This window comes from Tupaia chinensis, unplaced genomic scaffold (genome assembly GCF_000334495.1).
Source record: "Tupaia chinensis unplaced genomic scaffold, TupChi_1.0 Scaffold140534_1, whole genome shotgun sequence".
Classification (NCBI taxonomy): Eukaryota; Metazoa; Chordata; class Mammalia; order Scandentia; family Tupaiidae; genus Tupaia; species Tupaia belangeri.
In genome coordinates, this window is record NW_006200409.1 from 232819 (window position 1) to 248588 (window position 15770).

Here is a 15770-nt window from a genome sequence, read left to right on the forward strand (position 1 = left end):
ATCAGCCAGGCTGGAGTACCCAGATCTTTACTTTTAGCATTTCCGAGCTCCCTGCAGCTCCAGGGAATAGGCAGACAACTCGGCAAGGAATGGACACCTATTCACCAAAACACAGAGAAGGAGGAGCTGCAAGAACTTCAGAAACCACAGCTCAACCTGCTGGTTTTCTAGAAGAGGATCCTGAGCTCACCCCGGACATGCAGCACCTTGTCCACTTGTTCTTACTTGTAGGAGAATGATCTGCAGATGCACTGATTCCTTCCAACCATCTCACATTTCACAGAGACCAGAACTTAGGAAGAACAAAGTAGGGAAAAAAAGAAAGTCCATCTGCTCTATTATTTATGTGTCAATTTACTTCAGCCTGGACTATGTGCCCAGCCCAGCGCTAGGCACCGAGATTATATGGTAGTGAATAAGAAACTGCAGAATCTCTTTCCTCATGGAGCTTTTATCTAGTGGAGAAGACGTAATTTTTAAAAATTCACACAGAAGTAAACTGATATATGTGTTGGGTTCTACAGAGCAGAGGCTATGGGACAATTGAATAGGGGGGATCTGACCTAGTCTGAGGACCCCCAGAGGAATTGTGCTGCTACTGAAAGGTGAGCAGACATTTACCCACAAGAGGGGATTGGGTTGGTTTGGGGGTTGGTCCAGGCAGAAGGGCCACCATAATCCAGAAACATTTTCGTGCAGAAAGCAAGGACTGGCAGGAGTATGGGACTGCAGTACGAAGCCGGTGCAGTGCACTATGCCTGTAATCACAGTTGCTCAGGAGCTGAGCAAGAGGTTAAGGCAGAAGGATTGTAAATTCAAGCCCAGCCTGGGCAACATATAGAGACCTTATTTCTTAAAAAATAAAATAAAATAAAATAAAATAAAATAAAATAAAATAAAATAAAAGGGGGGATTCTATAAGGGAAGGAGCAATAGACAGGACTTGGATGGACTCATGACAGAATCAGACAGAGCCCCTTAAGAGCAATAAAGAGGCTGGCAGGTAGCGGGATTGAGGTGCTGGAATACCACATGGTCGACCCCAGTTCAAGTCCTGGACCTGGTAGCTTACTTTCTCACTTTCATTTTTTCTCTCTGGTCAAATTAAAAAATAATAATAATAAAATTAAATAAACAATTCTTAGGGTAACAGGTGACATAGTGGTGGAGGCACTGGACTCCCAGAGAGCTGATGTGGTTTAAGTCCCAGACCTGGTGGCTTGCTTTTTCACTTTCCCTCTCTCTTTCTCTCGTGTCTCTCTCTGGTCAATTTTTTTTTTTAAATGAGCAAATAAGTGAAATTAAATAAATATAATTTTTTTTTAAAAAGGCAGTATGAGTATAGTAAATGTGACAGATTCTAAATAAACAAACAATTCTTTAAAAAAAAAAAAAAGAGGGACCAGCAGTTGGTGTAATGGCTATGTCACTGGACTCCCATGTATTCAACCGCAGTTTGAGTCTCAGACTTAGTGGCTTAAACTCACGCCGGGCAGTTGTGCATGCGTGCCCAAGATCCTGAGAGGATAATGGAGGAGAAGGGACTGGCATGGCCATCCCCACTGGGGGGTGATTTCTCACTTTCTGTCTCTCTGTCTTTCTGGTGAGCGTATATGCCTTATAGCAAAAACCTCTCAAAAAAGAAAAAAAAAAGGGGGGGGCAATAGAAACTCAAAACCAGCATGATGGTTGGGGTGTTGATTCCCTCATGACTGACCATGTTTTGAGTCTCAGATCTGGCAGCTTGCTTTCTCGCTTTCCTTCTCTCTCTCTGGTCAAATTAAAAAATAATGATAATAAATAAAATTAAATATACAATTTATTAAAAAGGAAAGAAAGAAACTCAGAAGTTCTAGGTGGAGGTGGAGAGGGGTCCAGCCATGACCAGATCTGCACCTGAAATGCTGCGAGGTGGAGATGGTGTAGAGGAGGGCTAGGTAGATCCAAGACCAGTCAGGAGCTACTGTGGTCTAAGCACAAAATAATGTGGCTTAGGCCAGGGAGGGGCCATGGAGTAATGACACACAGGTGGATTTGAAATACCCTCCAATGGGGCTTGGTCATCTCACAATCTCTCCTCCTCCATTTATGCACCACGTCAGAATTTTGGACATGCACACACATGTGCCTCGTGTGTTTCCCAAGTTGCCAGGGCAAGATTCAGACTGTGTAGTTGGCCACATGGGATTCAGTTCCCTTAACCACCAGGCCATGGGGCTGATCCCCAAATCCCAAAGGGATTTGAAACCAACAAAATCCCCCTCTCCACCAAAAATCTTACCTTTGGAAAACAGGAAAATACAGATGGCTTCCAATAACAGCAAAAAGGGCATGTTGATATAACTACAGGGCCAGGAGAAGAAATAAAGCATCCACAGTTAGTTTTATGAGCACCCCAAATCACACCACCCAACAAGATGACAATTGCTCAGCCTTTTCCAGGTCACTAATTTGACTCTGGAGGTCTCTCCTCATCACAATAACTACATCAGCCTAGAGGAGACACAAATTCACAAAAAAGTCACAAAAGACTTTACTCTAAGGACTTTTGATTTCTCCTTCTTCTTCCCTTCTCCTCCTCCTCCTCCTCTTCCTCCTTCTTCTTCTTCTTGTTTTGAGAGATTTTTTCTATAGGGTGTATGTTTGACAGAGACACAGAGACAGAAAGTGAGAAATCACCCCCAGAGGGAAGGGCCACACTGCAATCTTCCACTATCTTCTCCTCCATTCTCTTCTTGGGATTTTGGGCATGCATGCACAAGTACCTGGTGTAAGTTTCGAGCCACAAGTCTGGGACTTGAACCTCAGTCAACCATGTGGGAGTCCAGCACCTTAACCACTATGACACTGGCTGATCCCAAGGACTTTGATTTTTAAACAACAAACTAACATCCCCAGAATACCACTCCCACCCCCAAACCTACCCCAGCTCCTGCAAAGACTCTGGGAAGGTGTGCTTTATCCAGAGGAAGAGCAACTGGGTCTCAGCTCTGCCCAGTCCTGACTAGCCTCCTGACCTCTGCAAAGTGGCACCATCTTGGGGCCTCTATTTCTTGAGGAGTTAAAAACTGACAAGTTGAAGATTTGAGTTTTGATGTCCTTATTTTCTAAAACCTTCTAGAAAGTCACCCAACTTGTCCCTAGCTAAGAAGATGGCATCCAAAGACAGCCTGTGCTTTATAAATTATTTATAAACAGTAAGCTGGCTAAACGAAAAATGGAAGTTTTTTTTTTTTTAAATCTTTATGGTCTAATAATGGTTCTATTATGAGTAAAATTCAGCACTGTGGGGCCTAATTATTTATCAATTGCTGAAGGCAGAAAGTGAATGCTTTTAGGAAGAACTAATACAGACTAGCCCTACGGCTCAGCAGTTAGGCACTGTGCAGAGGAGGCCTGATCCCACATGGCCAACTGGAGTTCAAGTCCTGGCCTTGGTGGCTTACATACTAAGTGTGTGCACCTGTGTCAGGGATCCTGAAGGGACAGAGAATTGGAGGAGAAAGCATTTTATTGGATCATTGAAAAAATCATGATGCATTTTTGCATAGAAAATTATGTCATGACTTTTCTGATAACCCAAAAGCTTGACCAGGTCCCTCTGGAGGGTCCTCCTCTCTTTCTCATCTTCTTCTCTCTCTTCCTCTCTCCCTCTCTGTCTCTCCTACATGTGACTCACCCTCTGGCTTAATAATTGAAAAACATAATAATTTAATTCTGATGACATCAGGGCACATACTGAATTTTACTTCTAGTTTTCGCTGTGAGACTCAGGAAATGGTGTCATCACCATGTCGATCGCAGACATACTGCCCAGTTCAGATGGTTTCATGTGTAAGCAAGTGTCCACAGAGCACAGGAACAGGAAGAGGTCATACAGCATGAAATTCAGACTTTTCCCCTTAGTAAGATGGAGTGGGAAAAAGCTAAAAATGTCATGACAATAGGTTCTAGAAATTCTATTTTTCGCCCTTTAGGAGTCAATACATTCAAGATCATCCTACAGTTTCTCTGCCTTAAACTTGCCCATGAAGAAAAGACTTGGGGAGAGCAAAGCAATGCTACATGCAGGTCTTACTAAATTTTCCGTCCATTCAACAAACACCAACACTCACTCAAGAGCTGATCCCAGAGAGAAAACCCCAGAGCAAAGACATCAAAAGGGATTCTTGAGACCAGGGCAGAAAGAGAAGTGGACAGTCAGTACAGGTGCTGTCATGGGGTACAGCCTCTGGGCAAACTCACCTCAGCCTAAGGCACCTGCATCTGCAAAGCCCTTTCATGTTCTAAACAAAGGCCATTCTCCTCCATCTGAGAACATGGATAACAAGGCAGGCTGGGCCTATGGATCTCCCTACTTCCACTATGGGGGGTGCCAGTTCTCCAAAACACATGGCACACACTTGCTGGTCACCTCTGGCATTTCACAAGTGCCTGTAACCCAGCGGGCGTAGAAGCGGACTCTCAACCCGTCTGAAGTGCTCTCCCACCTCTGCACTTGTCTTGGCTACAGGACTCGCAATCCAAATTCGGAGGACCTACTGAACTACGCAATCAAAGCTACACAAGAAATGCTGCTTCCTTTGATTTGCAGGAAAGCTGACTATACGGTGGGGTGGGGCTCTGCTAACTGCCTGGGTTCAAGCCCACCCTGAGGAGAAGAGAGGGAGGACCCTTAGGGCCTTAGGGTGGTGGGCTGTACAGCACCCTGGAGACGGACAGAAGAGGTCACTGTGGCTCACGAGTGGAGCGGCCTGGGTGGTCCCCCAGTCCAGGTCTCCAGCTGCTAGTCCATGGCTGTCCTCTAACCACGGGCACTTGTGCCCCCACTCAGCGCACACCCTCACTGAGACGGCACAGCAGTCATTGACTACCCGACAGGAGTGTGACTTCGTATCCAGGCAGGGGCCACACCTGCCCCACAGTGGCAGAGGTCCTGCACCATGAATACAGGGACCCCACTTTTCATCCTGAGAGCCCTGAGAGAGGCCATGCTTCCTCACCGACTGATCAAGAAGGTTGGATCAGATGCTGCTAAGATGTCTTCTGGCTTTAAAAACCCCATGGCCCCTCCCCTGCCACGACCCCCTGCCTCACACCATCATGGACCGATAATGGTCAGCCCTCACTCTACTGGATTTCAAAGCACTTCTGAAAGAAACAAAGTCAGACATTCATTTTTTTTTTTTTTTTTTTGGAGAGATTTTCACTGTAGGGCGCGGGCGCTCGCCAGACAGAGAGAGACATAGAGACAGAAGGTGAGAAATCACCCCCCAGGGGGGATGGTCACGCCTCACACCATCATGGACCGATAATGGTCAGCCCTCACTCTACTGGATTTCAAAGCACTTCTGAAAGAAACAAAGTCAGACATTCATTTTTTTTTTTTTTTTTTTGGAGAGATTTTCACTGTAGGGCGCGGGCGCTCGCCAGACAGAGAGAGACATAGAGACAGAAGGTGAGAAATCACCCCCCAGGGGGGATGGTCACGCCGCAATCCCTTCTCCTCCATTCTCCTCTCGGGATCTTGGGCACGCACGCACATGCGCCCGGCGTGAGTTTTAAGCCACCGGGTCCGGGACACGAACCGCGGTCGGCTACGTGGGAGTCCAGCGACATAGCCATTACGCTAACTGCTGGTTCCCAAAGTCAGACATTCTGACCAGCTGAAAAGTTTTGTGGAGGAGCTTCCTGCTTCAAGGGACCTGGCAGCTCAAGTCTTCACCGAATGGAAGTGAAAATCGGAAATCCACTATTTGCAAGAGCAAGGATGGCAGCAGCTCCCCAGACGTGATCAGAGGGACAAAGGTGACCGGCAGGACACAGGCCTGCAGAGCAGCTCGCAGACTTCCTGCTAGCTTCCAGCCCCGGATCCCGCCGGCAAGACAGACCCAGACTCCTGCCTGCCTTTTCCCCAAGGGCACGTGTTCCTTCCTCTTACTCCACACAACAGACACAGGACAAGCTCCCACCTGCTGCCTGGGCGTCAGGCAGGGGTGAGGCAGTGGGGATGAGAGGCCATGGAGGGCAGCAGCGGCAAAGGGCTTCTTGCTGTATTCAGCTCGGTTTCTGGGCTTACAGCTTCTGACCTTGGGTACATGCAGGAGCCCAAGGTGCAGATCTGTTCATTATTCAGGAAACGAGGATTCCAGCAGCCACCCGTGAGCATAAGTGGAAGGAAGTACGGAAGGTTCTTGCCACACAGGATGGCACTCCATCAACACAGGCCCCACCCCGCCCCACCCCTCCGTGGCATGAGACAAACCAGCAATTTCGTATCGCTCTGTTATGTGCCTCTGCTTGCCCGAGTGAATGTTCTTCCAGAGCCTCCTAAGTTTCTGCTCATTAAAACAAAACCGATGCTGGCAATCTGCAAGCGCACACACAACGTCGATGCCTCCACCCAAGCATTTAGATGAGATGCCGCCCACTCTGCAACTTCAGCAGTCCCGCCCCCAACTCCCTGCTCCCCCAAACACGAACCCTAATGTCACAGTCCATACCAAAATCACCCGTGATATGTTTGTCTCGACTACCAGCTGGCAAATGCCCAACCCTAGGGACTGTACTCAGTCTGCTGGAGCCCAGACCTGAGCCCAGTACCTGCTCTGTGAGGGACATGCTTGCTATAATGCCCACCGCAGAGAGCTGGACAGGAGCTGCCCTGGTGCATCTGTGTGTGCCCTGCTTCACTGCGTGCTTTTTTACATCACAACACATGACATACGTGCTGGTAAAGTGCTGTCAGCACCCTGATTCTTCCAACCCAATCATGGCAAATAAACGTTCCCCTTTTACCACATACCAAGACTTTCCTACAGTATTAATAGGATGTTTAAAAATAGACCTACGCCTGAAACCCTTTTTGTTTGTTTGTTTGTTTTTGCCATTGGGTGTGTCCTCTTATCAGAGAGAAACAGAGAGAGGGAAAGTGAGAAATTATTCCCCCCAAGGGATGGTTGGGGGCGTGGGGTAGGGTGTGGCTATGCTGCAATCCCTTTACCTCCATTCTCTTCCTAGGATTTTGGGCACACACACACACATACTCCACATGATTTTCAAGCTACAGGTATGGAGCTCAAACCACTGCTGGCCATGTGGGAGGCCAGTGTCTTCACCACCGCACCACCTGCTGGCTCCTAGGACACTTTTATTAAGAGTAAATTCCACAGGGAACACTCACGAGCTACTACCATGTAAAGAGCATTTATTGTGCATCCGCCACCAGGCTCCATACTTGCAGTCTTCTCTTTAATCCTCACACCCAGCTAGTGAGAGTGTATCAGCCCCATTTTACAGATGAGAAGACTAAGGCACAGAGACGTTTGCTCTTGGTTTGATGGCTAATCAGTGAACTGGATTCCACTGTGGCCTCCGAAGGATCTGTTCAATCTGTCATCTTCCCATCACAATTCTGGGAAAAGACTCTAGGGGCTGCCACGGAGGCTTAACAAGGGAGAGACGTCGAAGTTAGGGGACAAGAGGGAATACTTCGGCAGAAGTTCAGGCTTCAGAAAAAAAAAGGGCTATCAACGACAGGCAGTCATAGATGAACAGAAGCATAATTAGAAGTCTGCTACCTGGAATTCTGCCTGAGGCAGTTTTCCACCCAGCTAGCACCTGCCGGTAACTTCCACACTCCTGCACAGAACGAGCCATTCCCAGGCCCTTTGCATTCTCAGAGGAAGAAGTCAGGAGTACTCCGCGAGCCAGGCGCAGAAACAGACCACCCGTTCCCAGTACACCTGTCACGCCTTTCGAATAAGAAGCGCCTCACTCTTAGCTTCATTCCTTCCTGTTCCATTAGTGAGGCTAGTACTGCGTGCCATTTTGGGCATCTGAAGTCTCCCACGTGGACTTAGAGATCTCTCCCCCGACTGCTCTCTTTGCATTCAGGTTCCCCATAGCACCAGTAAAATTCAGGACAGCAGACAAGTGAGGTTTGCTGCAGAACGCTGCAGACACACTCCACTCTGCATTACCCGGGAATTACATTTCTCATGACACAGGGAGAAACAAAGGCCCAGACAAGGCTACTTTAAAAAAAGACAGGCCAGATTGGTGAGAGCTGAATGCAGTTGTGCAAGACAATGCCTGCCTTCTCCTCTAGGATCGGAAGTGAAGTGAGTGCAGGGTGAAAAAGGAAACCACTTCCACCTCCTTACCAAATGCAGTTCCGACCCCAAATATTAGATTAGCACTTGGCAACCTCCTCCTGCCAGCGGGATGGAAATCTGAGTCCTTTCTGAGAGCAGACCATACCTGAACAGCAAGGCTAAAATCACAGGTCAAAGTCTCTGGCCAGAAGTCCTTGCTGTCTTGTAATGGTCATCTTCCTTGTCCTTCTGGAAAATAACTGGCTCAAGCCCAGAGAATCAAGGCAAGTGGACGACATTTCTAGTCTGATGTGGCAGGAAGAGAGTTTTAAAAGCTGCTTGGGGAAAGCCATGTTCCCTTTAAAAGAAATCAGCACATTTTCAGAACTCAACCCAAATTCACTGTCATGGGACCCCGGGAAACACTGACGGATGGGTCAACACATAGGACCTAAAGCCTGGAGACAGAATTCCAGCCAAGCTCTGCTTCGAACAGCTGGACAACCACAGCAACCATCTCTTCTGCCTCAGTCCATCATCTGTCAAATGAGTTTCTTTGGACCAGCAGGTAGAATAGTGGTTAAGGTGTTGGATACTCATGGGGTCAATGGTAGTTCAAGTCTTGGACCCTGTGCCTTGAAACTGATGCCAGGCATGTGTGCCCAGAATCCCAAGAGGAGAATGGCAAAGGGACTATATAGCATGGCCAGCCCCTTGTGGGGGGGGGAGGGAAGGGGGTAATTTCTCACTTTCTTTTTCTCTCTGTCTCTCGGACAAACACACATGCCTTATAGTAAAATCTCTCACAAAAAAGTGTTTCTCAAACTCACACAGTGTTGGAAAGACCCAGACATATGTTCATAGATATGTATATATCAACTACACTTGCTATTGAAAGTGTTTAGATTAATTAATATCTTTTGTGAATCAATAAAATGTGGGGGGGAAAAAAGGCACGGAAAGTAACTGTGGATACAGAGGCAGCATGACTGGGGGGTGGGAAATGGCAGAGGGTGAATTAGGGAATCAAAGTGTGGGAACAAAAGCAAAATATAAGAAACAAGAAATGGAAAATTATTTGTTGATGATAACACGTATGGCAATATCCTTGATTGAGCCAATATACAGTGTATTCTGGATGGAAAGTCTTACTTTGGGGGGCCAGTAGGTGGTATGGTGGTTCAGATGCTGGAATTTCCACACGGCCGACTATAGTTCGAGTCCCGGACCCGGCGGCTTGCTTTCTCATTCTCCCTTCCTCCCTCTCTTTCTCTCTGTCTTTCTCTGGCAAAACTCATGTGAAAAATAATAATAATAATAAAAAATTAATTAAATGAATAATTCTTTTTAAATCTCATTTTGTATACTGTAACGATGCACAGTGAATGAATGTAAATACATAAATACACACTATACCTGGCATTTACCCTCCGCATACTGTGTTTCTATATCCTTTAGTCAATCAGTTTGTCATAGAGTGTGAACCTTTCCAATAATATATGAGATTTCATTTTCCAATAAAAGTCATTAAGCATCTGCCCTAGGCCCAGCAGCCTTCCAGGTGTTGAGGAGGCAGTAAACAATGCTTGGTTAAGTGTGAGATGCACACATGGTGGGGGCATGACTAACAAAAAGTCCTTTTCCCCAGGAGCTTATCCCCAATGTCATCACAGCCAATTAATAATCGTGCTGTTTACCAGGCTCATTAAAAAGGCAGGGGTGGAAACACAACTGCATATTTCCGAGTAAAGGAAGCCAACCTGCAAGGGCTGTCTACTGTTTAATTCCGACGATAGGATATGCTGGAAAAGGCAGAACTATGGAGACGGGCAGATCAGAGATTGCCAGGGTGTGGGGAGAGGGAGGCATATAGACCAGCTCAGAGGAGTTGAAGGCAGTAGAAATACTCTACGATGCGATAATACGGGCACATGTCATGACACTCAACAGACAACACGAAGAGTGACCTCTACCGTGAACTACGGTCTCTGGCTGCTAATGATGTGTCAACGCAGGCTGGCCGACTATAAAAAATCTATCATTCTGGTGGGAGGGAGGCTGGCAATGGGGAAGGCTATGTATGTGTGGAAGCATACATGCGGAATCTTTTGTTCAAGTTTGCTTTCAACTCTAAAACTGTCCTGGTTTCCTCATCTGTAACATCATGGGCTTCTAGGAGTGATTCTAGGGGACCAGAGCATATCGAAAGGAGGGAATATAGTGGTTTTAAACTCTGGATGGTAAGCCAAAAATCAGATCTAATGACCTTCCAGACAGGGATGATGAAGGAAGGACTCCCCTCCCCTTTACCACCTAGAATATACTTGGGGACTTAGTCCAGGAAACTCTTGACCAGCAGGAAATTCTGAGCTGGCTTTCTGCCAACGAAGAGTAAGGCCTATGGAGCTTTGCACCCCCATCAGTCACAGGAACAGAATGGCCCAGGAGACTGAAAGCCAGCAGCATTTATTGACAATTTCACCCCAGGGGCCTTGACCAACCCAGTAGTATCTCTAACTGCCCTGACTTGTTTTCTTTTCTGACTCCTTTCTCAATAAATAGACATTTCTTAATATAATGTCACAATGGGAGCAAAACAGACCTTGAAGTTTTAGAGGTCTTAGGGTTTTTGATTTTTTTGTAATTAAAGAAGAAATCACTTGAAAGCTGTACAGGGTCTAAGTATTCCGATGTCCAAGACATCGAAGGCCCTGCTCACGTGATGTTCTGATCAGAAGGCCGCTCTCAGCTGGGGTCCTGGATTTCCCAGAAACATGGGAACAAGGGGCCAGGGTCCTGTCTTTGCTGCTGGTTACCACCAGAGTTTGAAAACCTTAAACCCATGCCCCTGATGAGTTTCCAAGGGACAAGTCAGCAACTCTCCCATTTACTGTCCCAGCAGGTGGCCAAGGGGGGACTCTGGAGGAAGAAGTGCTAGAAGCAGGGCGGGTCAGATAAAGGGCACAGGTTGAGAAGAGGGAATTTGTCCCAGCATGTGACTTCATCCTGGTGGACAAATCCCCTGGTCTTCTCATCACCAAAGAGCAAGTCTCTCAGGGCTGCAGGCCCCTCTTGGGTTCTGCTTGCAGGAACTTCGCAGAGGGCACCAGGCTGCCTAGGAAAACTCCACGGGTCACCTTACTATTCCTATAATCCTGTAAAGGGAAGTTGGGGAAGGCTGAGCATGGCCCCCAATTTTTTTTTAAGATTGATTTATTTATTTCCATTTATTATTATTTTTTATTTGAACAGAGAGAGATAGAGAGAAAGGGAAAGTGAGAAAACAACCCGCCAGGTCCGGGACTCGAACCGCGGACAGCCATGTGGGACTCCAGCGCCTCTTTAAACACCACACCACCTGCCGGCCCCGAGCCCTCTTCTGTGGACACTAGGGAAGGGGGCCCCGCGACTCGGGTTAGACATGACTATGCCCTTCTCCACCCAGCACCAAGCCCCTACCCCCTTACCTGCGTCCCGCGCACCTCACCTGGGAAAGCGTGGGCTGGCGGCCCGCTCCGCTCCCCAGACGCCCGCTGGCTAGCCCCTGGCCGACTGCGAGGGGGTGTCTGGGGGTGCACGCCGGTGCGCTCTACCCACCTCCCCACCCCGGCACCGACTTCCCGGAAACGTCGCGTCCAGGTGGGCTCTGACAATGCCGAACAAAGCCAGGTCTCCAGGGGCCGCGCAGTTGCTGTGCTTGGGCCGGGGCCCCTCTCCTAGCTGCGCCGGTCGGTCTGCAACCGCCCCGCGGAGGCTGCTAGCGGGCACCCGGACGCTACTGCCCCCCGAGAGCGCGGACCCAAGCTGGGGCTGTGACTCACCCGGAGGAGCCCACGGCCAGAGCCCAGGCGCCAAGGTCCCTGGTCGCTGGCGCAGGCTCGGCTCGAGCCAGGGGGCGCTGAGGACCGCAGGAGGGGCGCCCCACAGGGGTGGGGGTGGGGATGGCAGCTATGCGGGGCACCTGTTTGTCTTCCCCAAAAGCGGAGACGGTGGCACGGCGACCCCGCTGAGGTGCTGAGGTCGGAGGTGCTTTTCCAAGGGAGGGGCCACAGAGCTTCTAGGCACCAGGCCGGCCTCGCCCCTCGCGCTGCTGCACACGGTTGGGCACAGTCAACAACGACCTTACTGCACTTACTTCCTCGGGGCGGTGCAGGGGCGTCCTGTCCGTCCGCGGTCTAGCTCCGACCCAGGCGCAGAGGCTGACTTGGGCATCCTTTCTGTTTGTCAGGGCAATCGCCTTCCGTTTACCTGTCTGTCCTGTTACTGCAATTGTTCAGTCAAGTGCATGCCTAGTTTTTAAAATTCAAACGGCAACAAGCAAAAGAGCACAATGCTCTGTACATCGTAACTTCTCCATAAACGCTATTCTTGTATAATCTGTAATTTTCATATTTCATCAAAAGTGTGCTCATTGTGGGACCAGCAGTTAGCGTAATGGTTATGTCGCTAAACTCCCATATAGCCTACCGCGGTTCCAGTCCCAGACCCAGTGGCTTAAACTCACGCCGGGCGCGTGTGTGTGCGTGCCCAAGATCCCAAGTAAAGAATGGAGGAGAAGGGATTGTGGCATGGCCACCCCCCCGGGGGGGGGTGATTTCTCACTTTCTGTCTCTCTGTCTCTGTCTGGCGAGCACACGCACCCAGAAAAAAAATAAAAATAAAAATAAAAGTGTGCTCATTGTAAAAAAAGAAAATGCCAGTAAGCATGTTAGAATTACTCCTATGCCTCATCCCGAGATATTCACTGTTAACATCACAGTGTGATCTTCCGATGTCTTGGTACCCGATCAAAGGTGTACATTTCTAAGTTCATTCCATAATCGCACATAACCCAGGCTTTCCACTTCAGTTTTGAACATCTTTCTGGTTTTAGCCACTACATAATGTTCTAATGTATTTAACCTGCGATGGTTGAACATTACACTTTAAATTTTAATGATGCAATTAAAGTCTCTTTGGCCTTTTGCCCAATTACTTCCTTGAAATAAACTTCAAGAAGGTAAATTTCTAGGCTTATAGAGTATATATAATTTAAGACTTCTGATGCATATTATCAAACTGCTCTTCAGGAAGGCTGACCCATTTCCTCTTTTCCATGCCATTCCCCATTATTCTTTTTAAAATTATTATCATCATAATCTTATTTATATTACATTGAATCACATATAACTTTACAGTGTAAATACACAAACAGCACTTTTAACCCTGTCGTTTTTAAAAATTCAAAAGTGGTCCATTTCAGTTCTCAGCAAGTTCACAACTATTTCAACACTGTTTTCAGAGAAAGTGGCTCATTTTAACTTTAATATTGCAAAGACTTCACTGAAGGGGGAGAGGGTTAATTTTTCCCTTCATTCTTCTTAGGAGCACCTACTGAACACTCAGCAGCCAAACAGGGCCACACCAGGGATGCATAAGTAACCTGCCAACACAACAGCTCTTGGAGAAACTTGTCTGTTGGGGGATCCTTCTCTCTCCCCTTCAAAAAATTAACCTTTTGTTCTGAGGTCTGAATACAGGGTATAGGTGGTCTCTGCCTCTAAAAGAGCACTGTCCCAGAAAAAAAGTGTGATTTTAAATATTAAAAAAAGAGAAAAGCAGCAGGTGCACTAAATTTTATTATTAACCTTGTGAAACCAGCTTTCTCAGTGGCCATGTCAATAAACACATAGGAAACCAGAGTTTGCTCGCCCTGGGTGATGTGCCCTAAACCCTGGCTCAAATAAACTACTTTTATTTCACTTCCTATGCCTCAACCTGCTTCTTAGGTTAACAGGCCAGAATCCGAATACCAGCTGAACACGTCATCAGTGTACCAGAGCTATGTTGTACTAACTCCCTGACATCCTGTCGTGTTTCACGCTCACAGCACGTCTCACTTTGCACTGGCCACATCTAAGTGCATGATAGCCGCATGTTAGGTAAGTGGCCTGTGCTGATCCATTCAGAGGAGGGATCCCAGAAGCAGACCCCAGGTTCTGTTACAGTAGAAACTCGGCCTCTGACAGCCTTCTCCCCGGACCCCTTACGCTGGCTGTTCAGTATTTACCAGCACATTTTTGGCTAATCAGATTCACCCTGGAGAAGCCAAATTTCAATCCTAGGGCTTCCTGACATTTTTGGTTGTCTTTAATTGAGGGTATTTCACAAGTTAGTTCTGTAATTACAAACTGGGAGAGACACTGGTCATTTCCAGCTCCTTCACGGTGTAGTACAATGGGCCTGTCCTAGATGCCTGAGGCCTCACCACCAGGTGTGCCTGTGGGAGGAGGCAGGCAGGGGCCCCCGATCTGGGGAGTGCCGAGTGGGTGACCAGCAGCGGTAGAGGCAGTACAGAAAGAAACTGGGCATGCATGAAAACACGTCCTTGGTTAAAGTTTACGGGAATTTAAAAACTAAAATTATAAAGAGCCATCAGCCAAAAGGGCTTGCGAGTACCTTGGAGCTCACGATTTGGCCTTCATCTATGCAGTTTTACCTTCACTGTGTACAAGTTTTAAATTGAATTAATTCACTAATCACCCTACATGGTGTTTCAGTGGTAAGATGACTTTGAGTTCTGTGCAGAGAGAAGTGGAGACTTAGGGACTTGGAAGTACTCATGGTGAGGCACCCAGTCTAGTGGAATGACAATGACCTTGGAGATGAGGGGTTCTGGGGCTCCCCACCACCTTTCCCATTGGTTTGGTAACACAAAGCTTAGCTTTGGGCTGCTCAGGTCCCTGGCCTATAAAGGGTGATGAGTAGACAGCTCCTAACCCCATGGAACCCCGGCTCAAATTCTTTGTATCCAGTCCTCCAAAGGATGAAGGCCAGGTAAAGCACGTAAGGAAGGAAGAGATGCAAAAGAAGATACCTGACAGTGCGGCGGAAGGGGTGTATTTCCTCGAATCCACAGAACAGCTGTTACCCAGAGCCCTCCTGTTAAGAACAGGAAACAATGACTATTAAATTAAACGGAAAAAAAAAAAGATCAAAGGAAACAAAGGCCCATTCTTTTGAAAAAAAAATTTTTTTTTAATTTTAATTTTTAATTTGACCAGAGAGGGACTGAGAGAGAGAAAGTAAGAAAGCAAGTTGCCAGGCCCAGGACTCGAACCACGGTCAGCCATATGGGAGTCTAGTGCCCTTAACCACCATGCCACCTGCTGGCCTCACAAATGGTCCATCCTGAAGCACTTTAACAGAAGTGAAGAGAGAACAAAGTTAGGGGAAAGGAGGATAGAAGGGGCAGAAACATCTCAAAGCTGAAGTCCAGTAGGTTTGGGAATAGGTGCCAAGTCCACTGTTCTAAGGGTTAGAGCCTACATTCTTTTTTTGTGGAGAGGTTTTTGCTATAGGGCACGTGCGCTCGCCAGAGAGACAGAGAGATAGAAAGTGAGAAATCACCCCCCAGGGGGGATGGCCACGCTGCATCCCTTCTTCTTCATTCTCCTCTCGGGATCTTGGGCATACACGCACACGTGCCCGGCGTGAGTTTAAGCCACAGGGTCCGGGACTCGAACCGTGGTCAGCTACAAAGGAGTTCAGCGACATAGCCTTTACGCTAACTGCTGGTCCCAGAGCCTACATTCTGACCACTTCTTAAAACAGAAGTCATGTACAAAATGATACTGGACCTGTTTTGGGGAACGTGATGCTCTCTGGCTGAACCATTGGGGAACGTGATGCTTT

The 15770-nt window shown here is 47.7% G+C and overlaps 1 protein-coding gene across 1 annotated transcript in view; it reads right to left on the minus strand.

Annotated features, from left to right (window-relative positions):
* The window catches only part of VWA2 (von Willebrand factor A domain containing 2), a 47740-nt gene extending 35628 nt beyond the window's left edge, over positions 1 to 12112 (minus strand). Inside the window, exons 1-2 of the mRNA XM_006162760.2 lie at positions 11918 to 12112; positions 2282 to 2343 (exon numbers count right to left, since the gene is read on the minus strand). Of these exons, the coding sequence (XP_006162822.1) occupies positions 2282 to 2333 (52 nt within the window). The 5' untranslated portion in view covers positions 2334 to 2343; positions 11918 to 12112. The remainder of the gene's footprint in view (positions 1 to 2281; positions 2344 to 11917) is intronic.
* Positions 12113 to 15770: the final 3658 nt, after the last annotated feature.